Raw genomic sequence first — 14892 nt, forward strand, 5'->3', positions numbered from 1 at the left:
ACTAAGAAGGAGACATTAGAGCAAAGATCAAGAAGGGGATAAAGGAGTTAGCCAAGTGACTATCTGGGGAATTGTCTGAAATGTCAGTAAGTGATTTTAAAGATAAACATCGTGGTGTTTTTTGAAGTACTGTTAGAGAGGACCAAAACAAAGAATAGAGACAATATCAGAATAGACTAAAAACTTGAAAGGAACTAGGAGAAATCAGTTTTTTTGCAGAAATTATTGCTGAACTACCTAAAAAGAGCTGCAGACCTAATATGTCTCTCTCTGAACCACATGAGTACTATTGAAAATGTTAATGTGAGTGTGGTATATATAGACTTAGGATGAGGACTAGTATTTGAATTTATGCTGTGATCATGTAACTCTAGGTTCCTTATCTGTGGATTAGTGATGTAGCTAAGCAAGTTAACTTGACAAAATATACAGTACTTATGAGTGGCAGGCCTAGAATTCCAGTCTCTGGACTCACAGCCCAATGTTGGTTTGATTATACCAAGTAGATTCTTAAAGTTAAAAAAAAAAATTAAACATTAAAAACCCTCAGGAACCACAGCCCTAATAAACAAGATTATTGCTACTGCCTAAATTCCCCGAAAACCTTGGAAAGAACACATATACTCTTTGGTGCCCTAAATCTACACAGTTAAGGAAAAAGTGATGTGAGCGCATCAGTATTACTGCCACTGGTCCAGCAGCACGCACACATCACATTGAAGATGGAGTGGGGAAAATAATCGTGTGTGTGTATATTCATTGGCCTGTGGACTTCTTGGCATACCCTCTTCAAACACACACATTGATTATTTAGCAAGACCAGATGGCAGGCTTAGTGGCCTGACAGCAGTCATGCCCTGTAGTGCCCCCAAAGGGCGCGTGCCATTTATAAACCACCCTGGAATTCTCTGTTGTTGTGTTGATGGAAGTGGCTATAACTAAAGGCAAACGTTTTATGTCAGGAGGAAAGAGGTCAGGCTTACAGCTGGCGCAGAAAACCTTGACTGCTTTCTGCCAGGCTCAGCAGTTTTTCAGCTGTTCATCACTCTCAGAACAGTGAGTGGTAGAAAGTGTGGCTATGCTCTCTAAGGGCCCTTGGATCATGGTGGTAGGCAGCATATATGCTTCATCCCAAATGCAAACTCTTTGCAATTTTTAAATCACTTGTATTAAGGATTGGTGAAAGTTTACACTGTGAGATGGAGAGGGGAAGAGGAGAGTTTAACAAGCAAGTCCATAAAGTGAATGGGGTGTTTAACCTCCTTTGATATTTTTTAGCACTTTAAGTATAACTTTGTACCCAAATATTGTAAAAATTGTAGATCAGATCTACCAAAATCTTCTCTTGGCTATCCTTGGTTATTCAACAGTTTATATTACTAAATATTTTTCCAATACCCTGAAATGCAAAGTCTTTATTAATTCAGACTTGTTTTTCTCTCATTGTTAGAATTGGGTTTTAACATATGTACTTTAATTGCTGTAAAGAAAAATAAATACTGATGTATTTCACTTGAATGTGCCCAGTGTTAAGCATTTGCTAGTCGAAGACATCTGTGCTCCCCTTGGCTATTTTGTAGCTTATATTTCACTTTAGTGGTTATGGCTCCTGTTCATGACATCCCTAGGCTTTGTGATTTATAAACAAAGAGAACTGAATTAACAGGATCAGGGAAAACCATCCAGAAACCCCCGATCTTGCTTCAAGGTCTTACAAACTACCCAACAAAGCGAGAAACTAAAGCCCTCCTGGGGCTATGGCAGGCAGAAAGTATCCCTAAGTGATCTGAAGACAAGCATATTAAGGGGAATGACAAAGAGCTGATTCACATGACCATAGTAAAATTTCTTGCTAGTGACTCTGGGGGTGGGTCTGATTATTCTTTTGATTTCCTAAAGAATGGTATTTTGGACTGGTGCTGTTTATCCCAAGGTGATTGAACATAGATTTAAACAGCCTTCTTTTCAGTTCTGAGGGCTATATACATTTCCACTTGACAGCTTTATCTAGTCCAAAGTCAAAATTCCTAGATTTATGCCCAAGAAGAATTTTGCATTGAGTTATTTTGGGTGCCCATGGAAGAATTCTTTCTACACATGCTGCTGTATAACCTGCTTGATTCCTCCATATTTTGAAGGACAAAGACCAAATTTGGATCTATACAATCACTTGGGGAGGGAGAGCAAAGCTGTTACAAACATACATAACTCATAATTTTGTTTGGCTTGTGAAATATTATTTTATGCAATTTATTAATCCAACGTTATTTTTAATGTACATGTGAAAATTCAGTTGTTTCATGTAAAAATTAATGTAGTTTTTTTATAATCAAGTTTTTAAGAGTTGGAGTTCATTGGTATTAATATATATTGTGCTGTATCCCCAGTGGGCATATGTGAAACACTGTGCTAGACCCAAGGGGAGGTGTGTGGCAACATAAGGCAGTCTCGCATTCCATTGCTAAGAAGCTTATAGTACAGATTTACTAATGCAAACCCAGAAGAGAAGGACCAAAACTCATTTGCAGAAAAATATAAACGTAGTGGAATGGTGTTCCTCTCATCTCCTTTGAGGGCTTGCTCCAATAATTGTGCTTTCTCTTTCTCATAGCTTCAGTGTCTTCCTCTTCAGTGGCCACCTCCTCCTCTGTGCTTAAATATGCTGAAGCCACTGCTACTTTCACAAATATTTCATCCTGAATTTCTACTACCCCCAGCCGTGTTTCCTTCTTACACTCCAGCTTCTTGAAAGAGCAGTGATGTCGCCAGGCTTTCCTCCTAACCCTGCCGTCTGGCCTCTACCGCCAGCACTCCCTGGAAACCATCATCCTCAAGGTCACCGATAACTCACTAGGGTGCCAACTAATCCAGAGGACTCGGATCCTCACCCTACCTGACTTCTCTTTTCTTTCTCAGTTTCCATAATGAGTTGTTCTTCTTCCCACATCACACATTCTGGGGTTGGGCTTCTTTTTGCAATTTTTTTTTTTTTTTTTTTTGAGAGGATTCTCACTCTGTCGCCAGGCTGGAGTGCAGTGGTGCAATCTCGGCTCACTGCAAACTCCGCCTCCCAGGTTCAAGCAACTTTCCTGCCTCAGCCTCCCGGGTAGTTGGGACTACAGGCGCCCACCTACACACCCAGCAGATTTTTGTATTTTTAGTAGAGATGGGGTTTCACCATGTTGGCCAGGATGGTCTCAATCTCTTGACCTTGTGATCCACTCGCCTCAGCCTCCCAAAGTGCTGGGATTACAGGCCTGAGCCACCACGCTCAGCCTTCTTTTTGTGCTTTTATATTGTCCCTGTTGAACTTACTCACACCTATAATTTTCATCTCCCTAACTCTCCACTTGCTTGATGCTTATACAAAGAGTCAAGAAGGTAAAATGATTGCGAGCATAAAATTTGCAGTCACCTGCATACTCTTGAGTTAGAATTTCTGCTCTGGCACTTTCTAGCCATGTAATCTTTCTGAGTCTTAATTCTCTCATCTGTAGAAAAGAGAAAGGGATAGTATCAACTTTTTTGACCATTTCATACCATTCCTAAGAACTGGTACAATATTCTGTGCCCAGAAGGAACACCATAAGATTGTGAGGATTATGTCGTGATGAAGTGCATAGCATAGTGGCTAGCACATACTCTGTAGATATTAGCTCCCACTACTATTACTGGACACTACATTTGGGTGTCATTTAGGTACCGTGAACTCAATATATTCTAAACTGAACTTTCCTTCCCCCCAAATCTGTACCCCTCTGTTGCAGTTCTGGTTAGCATCTTCATAATCACCCCAGTCACTAAACAGAGCTCTAGGTAACACATTTCTTTGCTCATTACTTTTTGTCATCCATGCCTATACCCGGTGTGTCTAAGGCCAATTTACATAATATCTCTTCAACCAACACTTTTCTTTCCATGCCTACTGCCATTTTTTTTTATTCAGGCCTTTCACACATTGATCAAAATGCTCCTGGCCTCAAACCCTATAACTGCCCTCTATTTCCCCCCAGTTTAGCCTGGCTTTCAGGACTTCCCTGATCTGTCCCACCTCTCTCTCTCTCTCCAACCTCATCTCCACATCCATCACCCTCACCTGACACCAACCCCTCTATTTCAGTTGGAATAAGTACTTCCTTCATCAGAAATGCCATCCTGACCCTATCACTGTAGCTCATGTATGCCAACTCCTTTCCCCAGTGTACCTTCCTCAATACCTCCTCTGCTGTCTAACTGATGAAGTTGTGCTCATCCTTAAAGATCCAGCTCAAGTCTCTCCTCCTATATCATCTTTATTTAGGTATTGTACACTCTTTTTCACTGATGAACTTTACTAGGAGTAGCTTAACAAAACTCAGAGTTGGATAGATAGTATTTGAGATGATGTTAACTTTATTGCTCAGGGTCCTCTATGAGAAACTACAGAAGAAACTTCTATACAGTCTGTGTGCCTGCAATAACTGTCCTTCTCCTGAACGATATGTGTTCTTTAAAGTTATGAACTCTTCTGTTTCTGTAACTTTATGGCTTGAGAACCAAATTGAAGTCCTGAGGGGCATGTATCTTGCATACATATCTCAACACGGCATGTATTATTTTTCTACCCTCATTTGTCATCTTTGATTTCCCCCCCTTTATTGTCTTGTTCAGCTGTCTGCCTTTTTTGTAAGCTGCCTTAAATCTATCTTAGAGCAAGACAGATTGTACAGTTCATCCTTAGGTATGTAAAGGAAAGTGAAAAGAAATATGAAGAAAAGTAAAGGAAGAAGATGACATATGTACAAGCAATAAGGAAGAAAAGGAACAGAGGAGATGATTAGAATTTTCTAACAACAATGGTTTTAGTAATATTGCTTGCTGATCTTATCAGAACCCATTCAACTAGCATTTTTGGAACTGCCATGTATGAGACATTGTGCTCAGCACTGGGAATGCAGAGATATTCAAGATAGAGTCTCTCTACTCACAGGAATTTGCAGTTTGATCAACTCTAATAGCTACTATCGCCCTTAGGATTATGACTGAGATAAAGAGAAGAAACTTTTCCCCAAAAGGGACCCTTTCCTCACCCATGGGAAATTAACTATTGTAGTTAAGAGTATCAACTAAGCTTCTATGTACTTGAGGTACTAAGCAAAGTACTTCAACATGTGGGTGGGTTAAATGACTAGAAGTTTATTTCTTAGTCATAAACCAGTTTGAGGATGGGTGGTCTAGGGCTGGCAGAGTGGTTCTGCTGTGCACAGCATGTAGCTTCCATATCTAGGAGCCAAGCTGGCTGCTCCAGCACTCACCACCTCCTACAGCAAGGAGGGGAAAGGGCCGAGGAAGCATGCCCATTCCTTTAGGGCATCACCCAGCCCTGAAAGTGACCTTAGTCACTTCTGCTCACCTCATATGGGCAGAACTTAATTCCTTTGTCACAGGAAGCTATAGGGGAGGCTGAGAAATAAAGAAGTAAAAGGAGAATAGACATTGGTAAATCTCTAGCAATTTCTGCTGATGTTAGCAACAAGGTTTCTTCCTTCTCCTCCACTTCTTCCTCCTCCTTCTTCCTGTTTTGAGCCTTATGATTTTCTTTCCAACCTCTAAATGTTACTTAAAAGCCATACATTCTCAGAGTTTGGGTCAATTTATACCTGCAATTTCTCACATCTGCTCCATCTATGAACTTCATCTCTTCAAGTTCTCAAAGGTCTAGGATTTTTTAAAAAGTTGCTACACAGCAACAATTTTTTAAAAATTAAAGTTTGGCCAGGCATGGTGGCTCACGCCTGTAATCCCAGCACTTTGGGAGGCTGAGGTGGGTGGATTGCTTGAGTCCAGGAGTTCAAGACCAGCCTGGGCAATGTGGTAAGATCTTGTCTCTACCCAAAAAAAAATTTACTGGTCTTGGTGCTGCATGCCTGTAGTCCCAGCTTCTTGGGAGGCTGAGGTGGGAGGATCGTTTAAGCCCAGGAGGTCGAGATTGCAGTGAGCCACGATGTGCCACTACACTCTAGCCTGGCCAACAGAGCGAGACACTCTCTCAAAATATAAATAAATATAAAAATAAAAATGTACCAACAATTCAAATGATACTGTTTTGCATTCTGATTTTTCACTTAAAACTTTTATTTATATCATAAGCAAATTTTTGAAAAATGTATGGATATCTCCCCAGAAAAGGTGGGGACATGAGCATGGTAAGACAATGAGCCATAATTTTTAATGTTTAAGGCCCCGTTATTTACAACTCCTATTGGAATCTTATCTGAAAGAGTTCTGTATCTCCCAGTTGCAGGTTATAAAGATACATTTTCATTTTGCTCCTATTTCATTTATTTTAGAATATGGAAGATGATAAATTGTTATGAGACACAAGTTGAGGTGGAAAATCAGAAAGAGAAGGAAGAGAAAAATAATCCCTAATATTGCTGGTTCTGTGTATAATTTAGCTGTCTTTGAGTATTAAGTAATCTTTTATACTGATCATAAGTATGTTCCTGAACACAGGGAGAACTGTTTTCACTCTAAATTTATAACATTTTTGAAAGCTTAATTATCATACTTGAAGGTCAAATGGTGCTATATTGCAATAAAATACAAAAAGTAATAAAGAAATTATTCCTGGGGAGATGAAAGTCTAGGTTCATAGCTCATTAAATGCTGACTTCAGAGCCCATGTCTAATTTGTCATATTTAGCCTTGGAAGTTTAATACATTTGAATTTCAAATTAGGTGAGGAGATACCTGAGGCAAAACTACCTAGGGCCTTTGAATTCTAAAATGATTCAGGAGATATAGTCCCTGTAACGTAATACCTGTATTTGGAAGAATTGCTTGCCATCTATATATAATGCTTGTCTGACCCAAAGGCTTTTTTTTTTTTTAAGTAATCAATAATATTACCTCAAAGCTCATTTACCACCTCCTCAATTCATTTTTAGGCATCTTTTCATTTTTCTGCTCCACATATTTACATCTCCATTCTTTGCACTGAGTAATTTGTTCAACAAGTTGGCTGAAATTTATTAGTACTACTATAATTTGGAGTCAGATGATTACTTTAAAATTTCCATTCAAAATAAGTCAGTTGAAAGAAAAAAACACATCTGTCAAGAAAATAACCTTTGGGGGAATTAAACACAACCTCATTCTTTCTAATATGCCTACTTCAGGCTGCTGTGATCTATGAGATTCTGGCAGGTTCAACTTTTGAAAGAGCATATGCACAGAAATGCTTCTTAAGAAATGAAGCTTTTTTTTTTTTTTTTTAACTTTTAGTGTGTAATTTGTCTCCTGGACAAATTGAATTGATGATGGGAGGAATTTAGGCTTCAATTTAATATTGAGATACCATCTAAGGATCCACGTTTATAATATTTATTTTGAAAGGCCCAATAGTTTAAGCTATTAAAATGTTATTAAGAAAAGTATGACTGTGAGCACCAATAACCAAATGTAGTCACAGAAGCTAATGTGGAGATATTTGCTGCCTGTTTTAGTTTACAGAAATGTTCTAACTTTCATTTCTGTCTGCAAAGCTTAGCTGATGCTAATGTAAGAGAAACTGTCATAAAGATAAGCCACTCATTATAATCTGTGAGATGTGCTAAATAATTGGAGGTAATTTTGGAGACAAAAATATATTTAGTAAATTAAAGTAATGTTCACAAAGTAAGTCTGTCTAATGACAAGCAATACATTAGTTGCACTTTAAAATTTAAAAAGTGAGTAAAAAGTGGTTCTTCTCATACTTCGATGAAGGCCACATTAATTCACACTGAGTGAAAATAGTGAGTTTTTAAAAATAATTTTTCACCTTTCCCAAAGATATTCCTTGGGAAAAGACCTACAACTCTTCTGACTAGAACTGTCTTCAACACAGAGACATGTTAACATATATGAACTAAGAGCTTTCCATCATTTATTCAAAAAAGTATCTGCATGCACTTTTTCTGCTTTCATTTTAAGTGAAAAAATAGTAACCTTGTTTAAAGAGACCAAGAAGCATGTTATTCCTTTGAAACTTTTGGTACTGAATTTACTTGCTTTTATGTTAGGCTCAATCAAGCCTTGTGATGTGAATTGCTTATCTTATGAACTGGGTCTTTCCATGGCTGTTCCATGTAATAATCGTTCACCCTCACTATTTTTTGAATAATTATCTTTATCAAATCTGCACTAGTACAGAGTTATTGTGTTCATTCAAGGCAGTTCCAGTCTTTTTCTTTTGCTAACTTATGGTGATAAATCATTTCAAGAACAGTACAGTTGAATTTTTAAGAAAAGAAGTTCTATAAGCAATCTATTTTTTTCAAACTTTGAAGTACCTTCCAAAAACAATGATTGTTTACTTTTATTCTTAACATGTTTAAACTTATTAATTTTAAAAATCTATTTTTGTCTTCTTTGCATAGTCTGTGAAATCTTAGTAAAATACATATGTAATCTTCAGGTCACTTAATAGTACTCAAGCATCTAGGAAAATGCTCGGCTAAGGAAAGACTTAGAATGTTGCTGAAGCATATCATTGCTGATCTAAATCTTTGTATTTTTCCAAAACATCATCTGGATAGGCCCCACTGGAGAGAGAATTTGGAGGACAAATAACTTTTAAATGGCACTATCACAAACATCAAAAAGAATCTGGAAAAGAAATCATAAGTACACATTTATGAGTGGTTTTGACCTCATAAGAACATTTATTTACTTATCTAGTATGAAAAAATTGTATTATGCTGAAAACTTTAAAGTTTCATTTTTTCCTCATTTAACTGCTCTGCTCTCAAGAGGGATTTGACTTATGAAATTAAGTAGATTCTCATTTATCAATACTTTCCTAGTAAAAATTGCTACCAATTTGTATTGATAGTTTTAAAGAAGTTTGGCTTTTTCAACTAAAAACAAGTCAAAGTAGGCTAGGCTTTCATTCTGAATCCCTCGCTGGAAAAAAAGCTTTTAGAAAACCTGGTGATTTTAGTGAGATTCTATTGTAATTCCTCCATTCTGTTGGCTTGCTTTTACTTGTTTTTTAGGCAAAGTAGAACCTTCATTTTAACTTACCTGTGTAACATTTTATATTTTATCTGTGGTTTTAAGTAAGTTAATTCAGTCCCAGGACATTTGGCTTACTCTTTAAGTTATCATGATATATCTAAAGTCAATTTTAAACTGAATTTCCAATTCAGTCTAGTTACCTGAACTTGATCAAGCTTGACAAAGGATATAGTTTCTGTAATGTTTGTGAATTTCAATGGCATTGTATTTCTGGATAAAGATTACAGAGATGTATGGTAATCAGCTTGATTTATACAAACACTTGATTCCTTATTAAATCATTTATCTTTCCATAAGTTCCTTCCAGCCTCTACATACAGTTTCATGGGTCTCACCAATGAAACTAAAATAAGACCATATTATGAAGCTTCCCCACAGTGATCTCTCTGGGTACAGAACAACTCCAGCCTATGTTCCTCTCTCTTCAATTCAGTGTCCTCTGACAAGTAGCACCATCCCTAGTGCATCTTCCTCTGTGCATACCTTTGGTCGTCTGACCTGATCTTCTTATCACTACCACAGAAATACCTGGAAGAAACTGCGATATCTTTTATACTTCTGTTAAAGGTGTATTCCATCCTATTCTTTCTCTAAAACCAAAACCTACTTCTTTAAGAACATTTCTGTTGTCTCTCATCCTCAGAAACCAAAACTCCCTAGTGTAAGCCATTTGACAATTTTATGTCATTGCTAGATTTTAATCATGCAATTTTAGATTCAAAGGAGCTGAGAAACTGGACAAGATGCAAGGTGGGGTAGGGCATTCTAGGGTCCTGGGAGAGGCAGAAAATCAGTAACAGACCAATAAAATGTTGAGATAAAAACATACGAGCGATCTAGAAAAATTCAATGATTCAATCTAGAGCTAGTTCAATGGCAGAGGAACAGGAAAGGTAGGCTTGGAGATTGCCATTGGGTAAGCACTTGGACAGTTGACAAATGAGGACCTGTCTAGCAAGCATGCATTTTACATTTAATAAAGGAAAGACTAAAGGCCTTTATGCCAAGTTCACATAATATAAGAACTTAATAATTCACTCATAGTCACTGGTATGAGGCAAGGCAGGTACTATCCAAATGGGAGTATACTAAATAATGTTGAACTATATCATTCTTCCTCAGGCTACTTTAATTTTTCTGTGGTGCATTTACCTCAGTAAAAGTAAAAAGATGGTGAACTTCCTACAGGCTTAGAAAATTTGTTTACTAGCTTTTGGTCCATTTTTAAACTACATATGTGTGAATCTTTCTCAAGAAAATTTGTACTTTTCCTTCATTAAGTTTTGCATACTAAACATGTTTCTGTTTTTGAGGAAATAATGTTTAGTTATCTCAAGAGAGTGGACATTTTTGTTAAAATATATTAAAACAAATCTTTCTAACTAGTGATTTACAATATGATGTAAATTTGTTGAGTTAAATTAAATCCAGGTAAATACTGACTGGGTGTTGAAGCTCCCCAGACCACTTATAATAAAGGCTTTTGGACAATGTTATGTGTCTATTCTGTCATTTTTTAAAGGTTTGGATCTTCAATTATTTTCTGAAATATCATAAAATATATTACAACTAAGAAGTAGCTTTCAAATCAATTTATTATTTATTGAGACACTATTACCAGCTTTGGCTGATGTCTTGGGTGGACATATTTTCTGCTTTTGAGGAGCCTATTTCTTCTTCAGAGCAAAGATAAGTACTTAACACAGAGAACAGTTCAGCATGCTATAAAAATAAGCAGTGGATTGTGTTGTTTAAACCAGTGAATTTTAAATCTGGCTTTCCATCAGAATCAGTCAAGGAGGTTTTAAAAAATACAACTTCCGAGCCTCCACCCTCAGAGATTCTGACTCAGTGGGTCTTTCTAAAATGTGATGTAGGTGTTTCAGTAAAAGCTCCCATGTGCCCAAATAATTTAGCAAAAGTAGATGTCCATTTGAATAAACAATTTAAAGTAAAGCATTTTATAACTTATTCCCTTTATTGGGTTGAGGCCTTAATCACCAAAGTCATTTAATGTAAAGTAGGCAACAGTATGTCTGCAGATATTTTGTTATATATATCTAACCACTGTATTGCATGGTAAATATTTCTAATTAATAATTGTCATAACTTTTCCTACATTTAATTTAACCAATTTATTTCAAAACCTGTGAAATAATTTGAAGTTCCATATTGTGTAGACAGGTGTTTTTCCTTTCTTCTTAACACTTTATAACATGAATACAGAGAATCCCTTTTGCAATATAGCTAACATTAGGCATGGTAAACTATCATATCTTAAGAAACAAAACAAAAAAAAACCCTTTGGTCCTCATCTCCATATAAGGTCTCATTTCTCACCTTTGCAGCTAACCTTCTAGAAAGAGCGGTTTGCACAGTAGTTGAGTCTAGACTCTGAGGCCAAAATCCCTGAGTTCATCTATAGACACTCCTTAGCGCAGTGCCTTACTAGCAGGATGTTCTTCATAGATACCAGCTTTATTAAGATTATTTTGGCCTCTCCTTCAACTCTCTTAGCTCTTAAAACTCTTTCTTTTTCTTATTTCCTTAATGGAATGCACTTTTACTCAGTCACCTTTGCTAGCTTGTCTTCTTCCACCTGTCCGTTAAATATACATTTGACTCCACATTTCACTTCTTTCTTTTTATTATCTATTTAGAGACAGGGTCTCACTCTGTTGCTTAGGCTGGAGTGTGATGGTGCATTTTTAGCTCACTGCATCCTCAAAGTCCTGGTCTCAGGTGATCCTCCTGCCTCGGCCTCCTGAGTAGCTAGGACTACAGGCTGCACCACCATGCCCAACTAATTTTTAATGTTTTTTTGTAGAGACGAGGTATCTTACTATATTGCCCAGGCTGATCTTGAACTCTTGGCTGCAAGTAATCCTCTTGCCTCAGCCTCCCAAAGTGCTGGGACTATAGGCATTAGCTGCTGCTCTCAGCTTCACCTCTCTCTTTATACCTTATGTTCTCTCTGATGACTCGGTCTTCCTTTTGTAACTCCACCCCTCCTACTTGATAATGATTTCCTAATTGATATACAGTACAAATGTCCCTCCTAGCTGTAGTTCAGCACTGTGTAATAGAAGTATAATGTAAGCCCCATGTGCAGTTTTAAATATTCTAGTAGCTACATCTAAAAACCGGAAAGAAATAGATGAAATTAATTTAATAATGTATTTTATTAACAGAATATGTAAAATATTAAACATTTTGATATAATGTGGTCAATTTAAAACTACTAATGAGATATTTTACATTTTTTGTACTAAATCTCCAAAATCTAGTATGTACCTTGCACTTATAGCACATCTTAAGCAATATTGGGCTTGTATTAAGAGTTCATAAAATTGACAGTTGAAAAGTAGATCCACATACCCAAGTGTTTCTTACCTGCTTAAAGATCTTCCAGTAACTGAATTGAGTATCAAAAAATCATTTTCCTTTAATGTCCAGATCTACCTTTACAAATGTTTTCATTTTTATTAGAAGAGCTGATTTACCTTTAATACAAAAACATCAGTTTCAAAACTATATCCAAGTATTATTCTTGTGTCAGCATAGTATTATTAACATGGAATTCACAGAAATATTGCATAAATTGAAAAGCAAGTCTAAAATAATTAACATCAACAAGACATTCTTCAAAGTTTTCTTGTAAGTTTTTGCAGACAATTTAGAAGATACTGGAAATTACAGTTAAAATCTTCTGGAGACACAGTTCACGTTAGGAAATTCGTGTGTAAAGCCATTATTAATTTGTATTTTCAAAGTTTCAATTTCAACATAAATTTTCCTCCTTTTCCAGCTAGTTTGCAAATAAACCCTTGTTTTCCTTGAAGCTTCAGATTTGGCTCGTTCATATGCACTGTGATACTAGTGAGAGACTGCATATCATTGTGCCAGGGTTTTGTTATTCATTATTGATTAATTGGCAAGTATTCCTTTTGTTTCAAGAAAATCTTTAATTAGAGTTAATGATTCAGTGAATTTTTGTGAAACTCTTCTCTGATTTAACCAATAAGCGTTGGCACAAAATATAAGATCATTAAATTTATTGTCTTCTATTTTTTCAAGAGTTCTAGAAACTCTTAAAAGGTGAAAAAGTCTGTAGCCGTTTGATTTGCTTAATGTGACCTAAGTTTTGTAACTGTGTTGTGACTGTTTATTACTGGATTTTGCTTTCATTCCTGATCAGTTGTCTTTCTTCTTTCCTCTCTTGATTCAGCTCCAACAGAGGCCACTGTGCACCCACATCTAGGTAAGTGTTTAAGACTCTGATGTCATTAACCTTAGTACCTGATCTACTTGTTTGGCTCTTCTGGCTATGTGAGCAGATGTTATAGAGGCAAGGAAGCTGCCCTTTCTGGTCGCTGATCATTCACTGAAATTAGACTTGGATACAGATTATGCTTGAATACAGAGCCTCCTTGAGGAAATGTTCATGTTGCCCAGCTGGGGGCTCATGCAGGAACTTTCACACCTTTTGGTACCCTCAGCCCTGAGATCCTATTGAGTGTAAGCTTTTGCATTCTAATGCTGAATTTTCCCCAGAGTCCCTTATAATACTAGATGCCCATCATAAATATTAGAGCATAGAGCTAGTGGGTAAGAAGCCATGAATATGGAAGAATTGAAGTCATTTAGGATTTGAGATCTGTACTAAACGAATGTTAAAAATTAGTCAGTGTGGTGGCGTGCACCTGGAGTCCTAGCTACTTTGGGGGCTGACATGGGAGGATCATTTAAACCAGGATTTCAAGGCTGCAGTGAGCTATGATTGAGACACTCCTCCAACCTGGGCAGCAGAGCAAGATCCTGTTTCTTTAAAAAAAAATGGAAATGAGACTGTTTAAATAAATATCTCCTTCTTAAAATGGCACCATGGATTTTTCATACTGTCATGCTCTTAGTGGCCCACAGTTCTTGAGGCAGGGTGTGAACTGGTTAGTATCACAGATTCTTGAACCAAACTATCTGGGTTTATCTCACTTTTACCACTTGCTGGCCACATAATATTGAGCAAGTTACTTAACCTCTCTGTGCCTCAGTTTTCTCATCTGCAAAGTAGAATTAAGAATAGTACCTACCTCACAGGGTTGATATAAGTATTAAATGATTTTGTGTTCATAAAGTGTATGGTAAATAGTATAGTGGTGTTTGGAAGTAAATCAATACACAAACAGATATCCAGTGAGGCTTACCCAATGCCTTTGTAAATAAAAAAGTCTCTAGAAAGCAAGTGATCTTTAAGCATTAATTTTCTCATTTGTGTCAGTGAAGACTTATTTTAAAAGCAATTTCCTACACTATAGTATTTAATAAGAATAAAAAGAAATCATCCTAGCTGGTTGCAGCCTTTTCAAATGTCTCTCACTGTGGGACTTTCCAGGTAGGTCAGTTATTTGTCTCTTGGGCTTTTCCTTTCAACCTATAAACCCAATTAATTTATTTTTCTCTTTGGAAAATCTGCCTTGAGAAGCTCTACTTTTATGTAATGCTACAGCTTGGGGCTCGTCTTACTTGGCAGACAAACCCAAGTGCTTAGAAGCATGCCTTCTGGCAGCCAAGACAGGCTGGTGACCCGCAGTGGCCCAGCCGAGTCTCGCCCAGATTGGGTATCTGAGAGAGCTGTACCCTGTAGGCATCTGAGGCACTGCCTGTCATCGCTCAGAGGAATCATTAAATCACTCCATGCGCAGAACACATCACAGCATTCTCTCCAGTGTATATCCATATTCTCCCTGTTCTCGTGCCTAGGGCTTCGAGTCTGAGCATCCAGTCCTCTCAGTACATGCTGATTCACTGGTTTCCATGACTACATTATGTGCTTGCCTGCTGGCATACCTG

The 14892-nt window shown here is 37.1% G+C and overlaps 1 protein-coding gene across 2 annotated transcripts in view; it reads left to right on the forward strand.

Moving 5' to 3' along the window:
* The window catches only part of RELN (reelin), a 517743-nt gene that overhangs the window by 212538 nt on the left and 290313 nt on the right, over nucleotides 1-14892 (forward strand). For both annotated transcript variants that reach the window (XM_033192854.1, XM_033192856.1), the window contains exon 5: nucleotides 13271-13303. In XM_033192854.1, the coding sequence (XP_033048745.1) occupies nucleotides 13271-13303 (33 nt within the window). The remainder of the gene's footprint in view (nucleotides 1-13270; nucleotides 13304-14892) is intronic.

Source organism: Trachypithecus francoisi, unplaced genomic scaffold (assembly GCF_009764315.1).
Source record: "Trachypithecus francoisi isolate TF-2019V2 unplaced genomic scaffold, Tfra_2.0 Lachesis_group4, whole genome shotgun sequence".
Classification (NCBI taxonomy): domain Eukaryota; kingdom Metazoa; phylum Chordata; class Mammalia; order Primates; family Cercopithecidae; genus Trachypithecus; species Trachypithecus francoisi.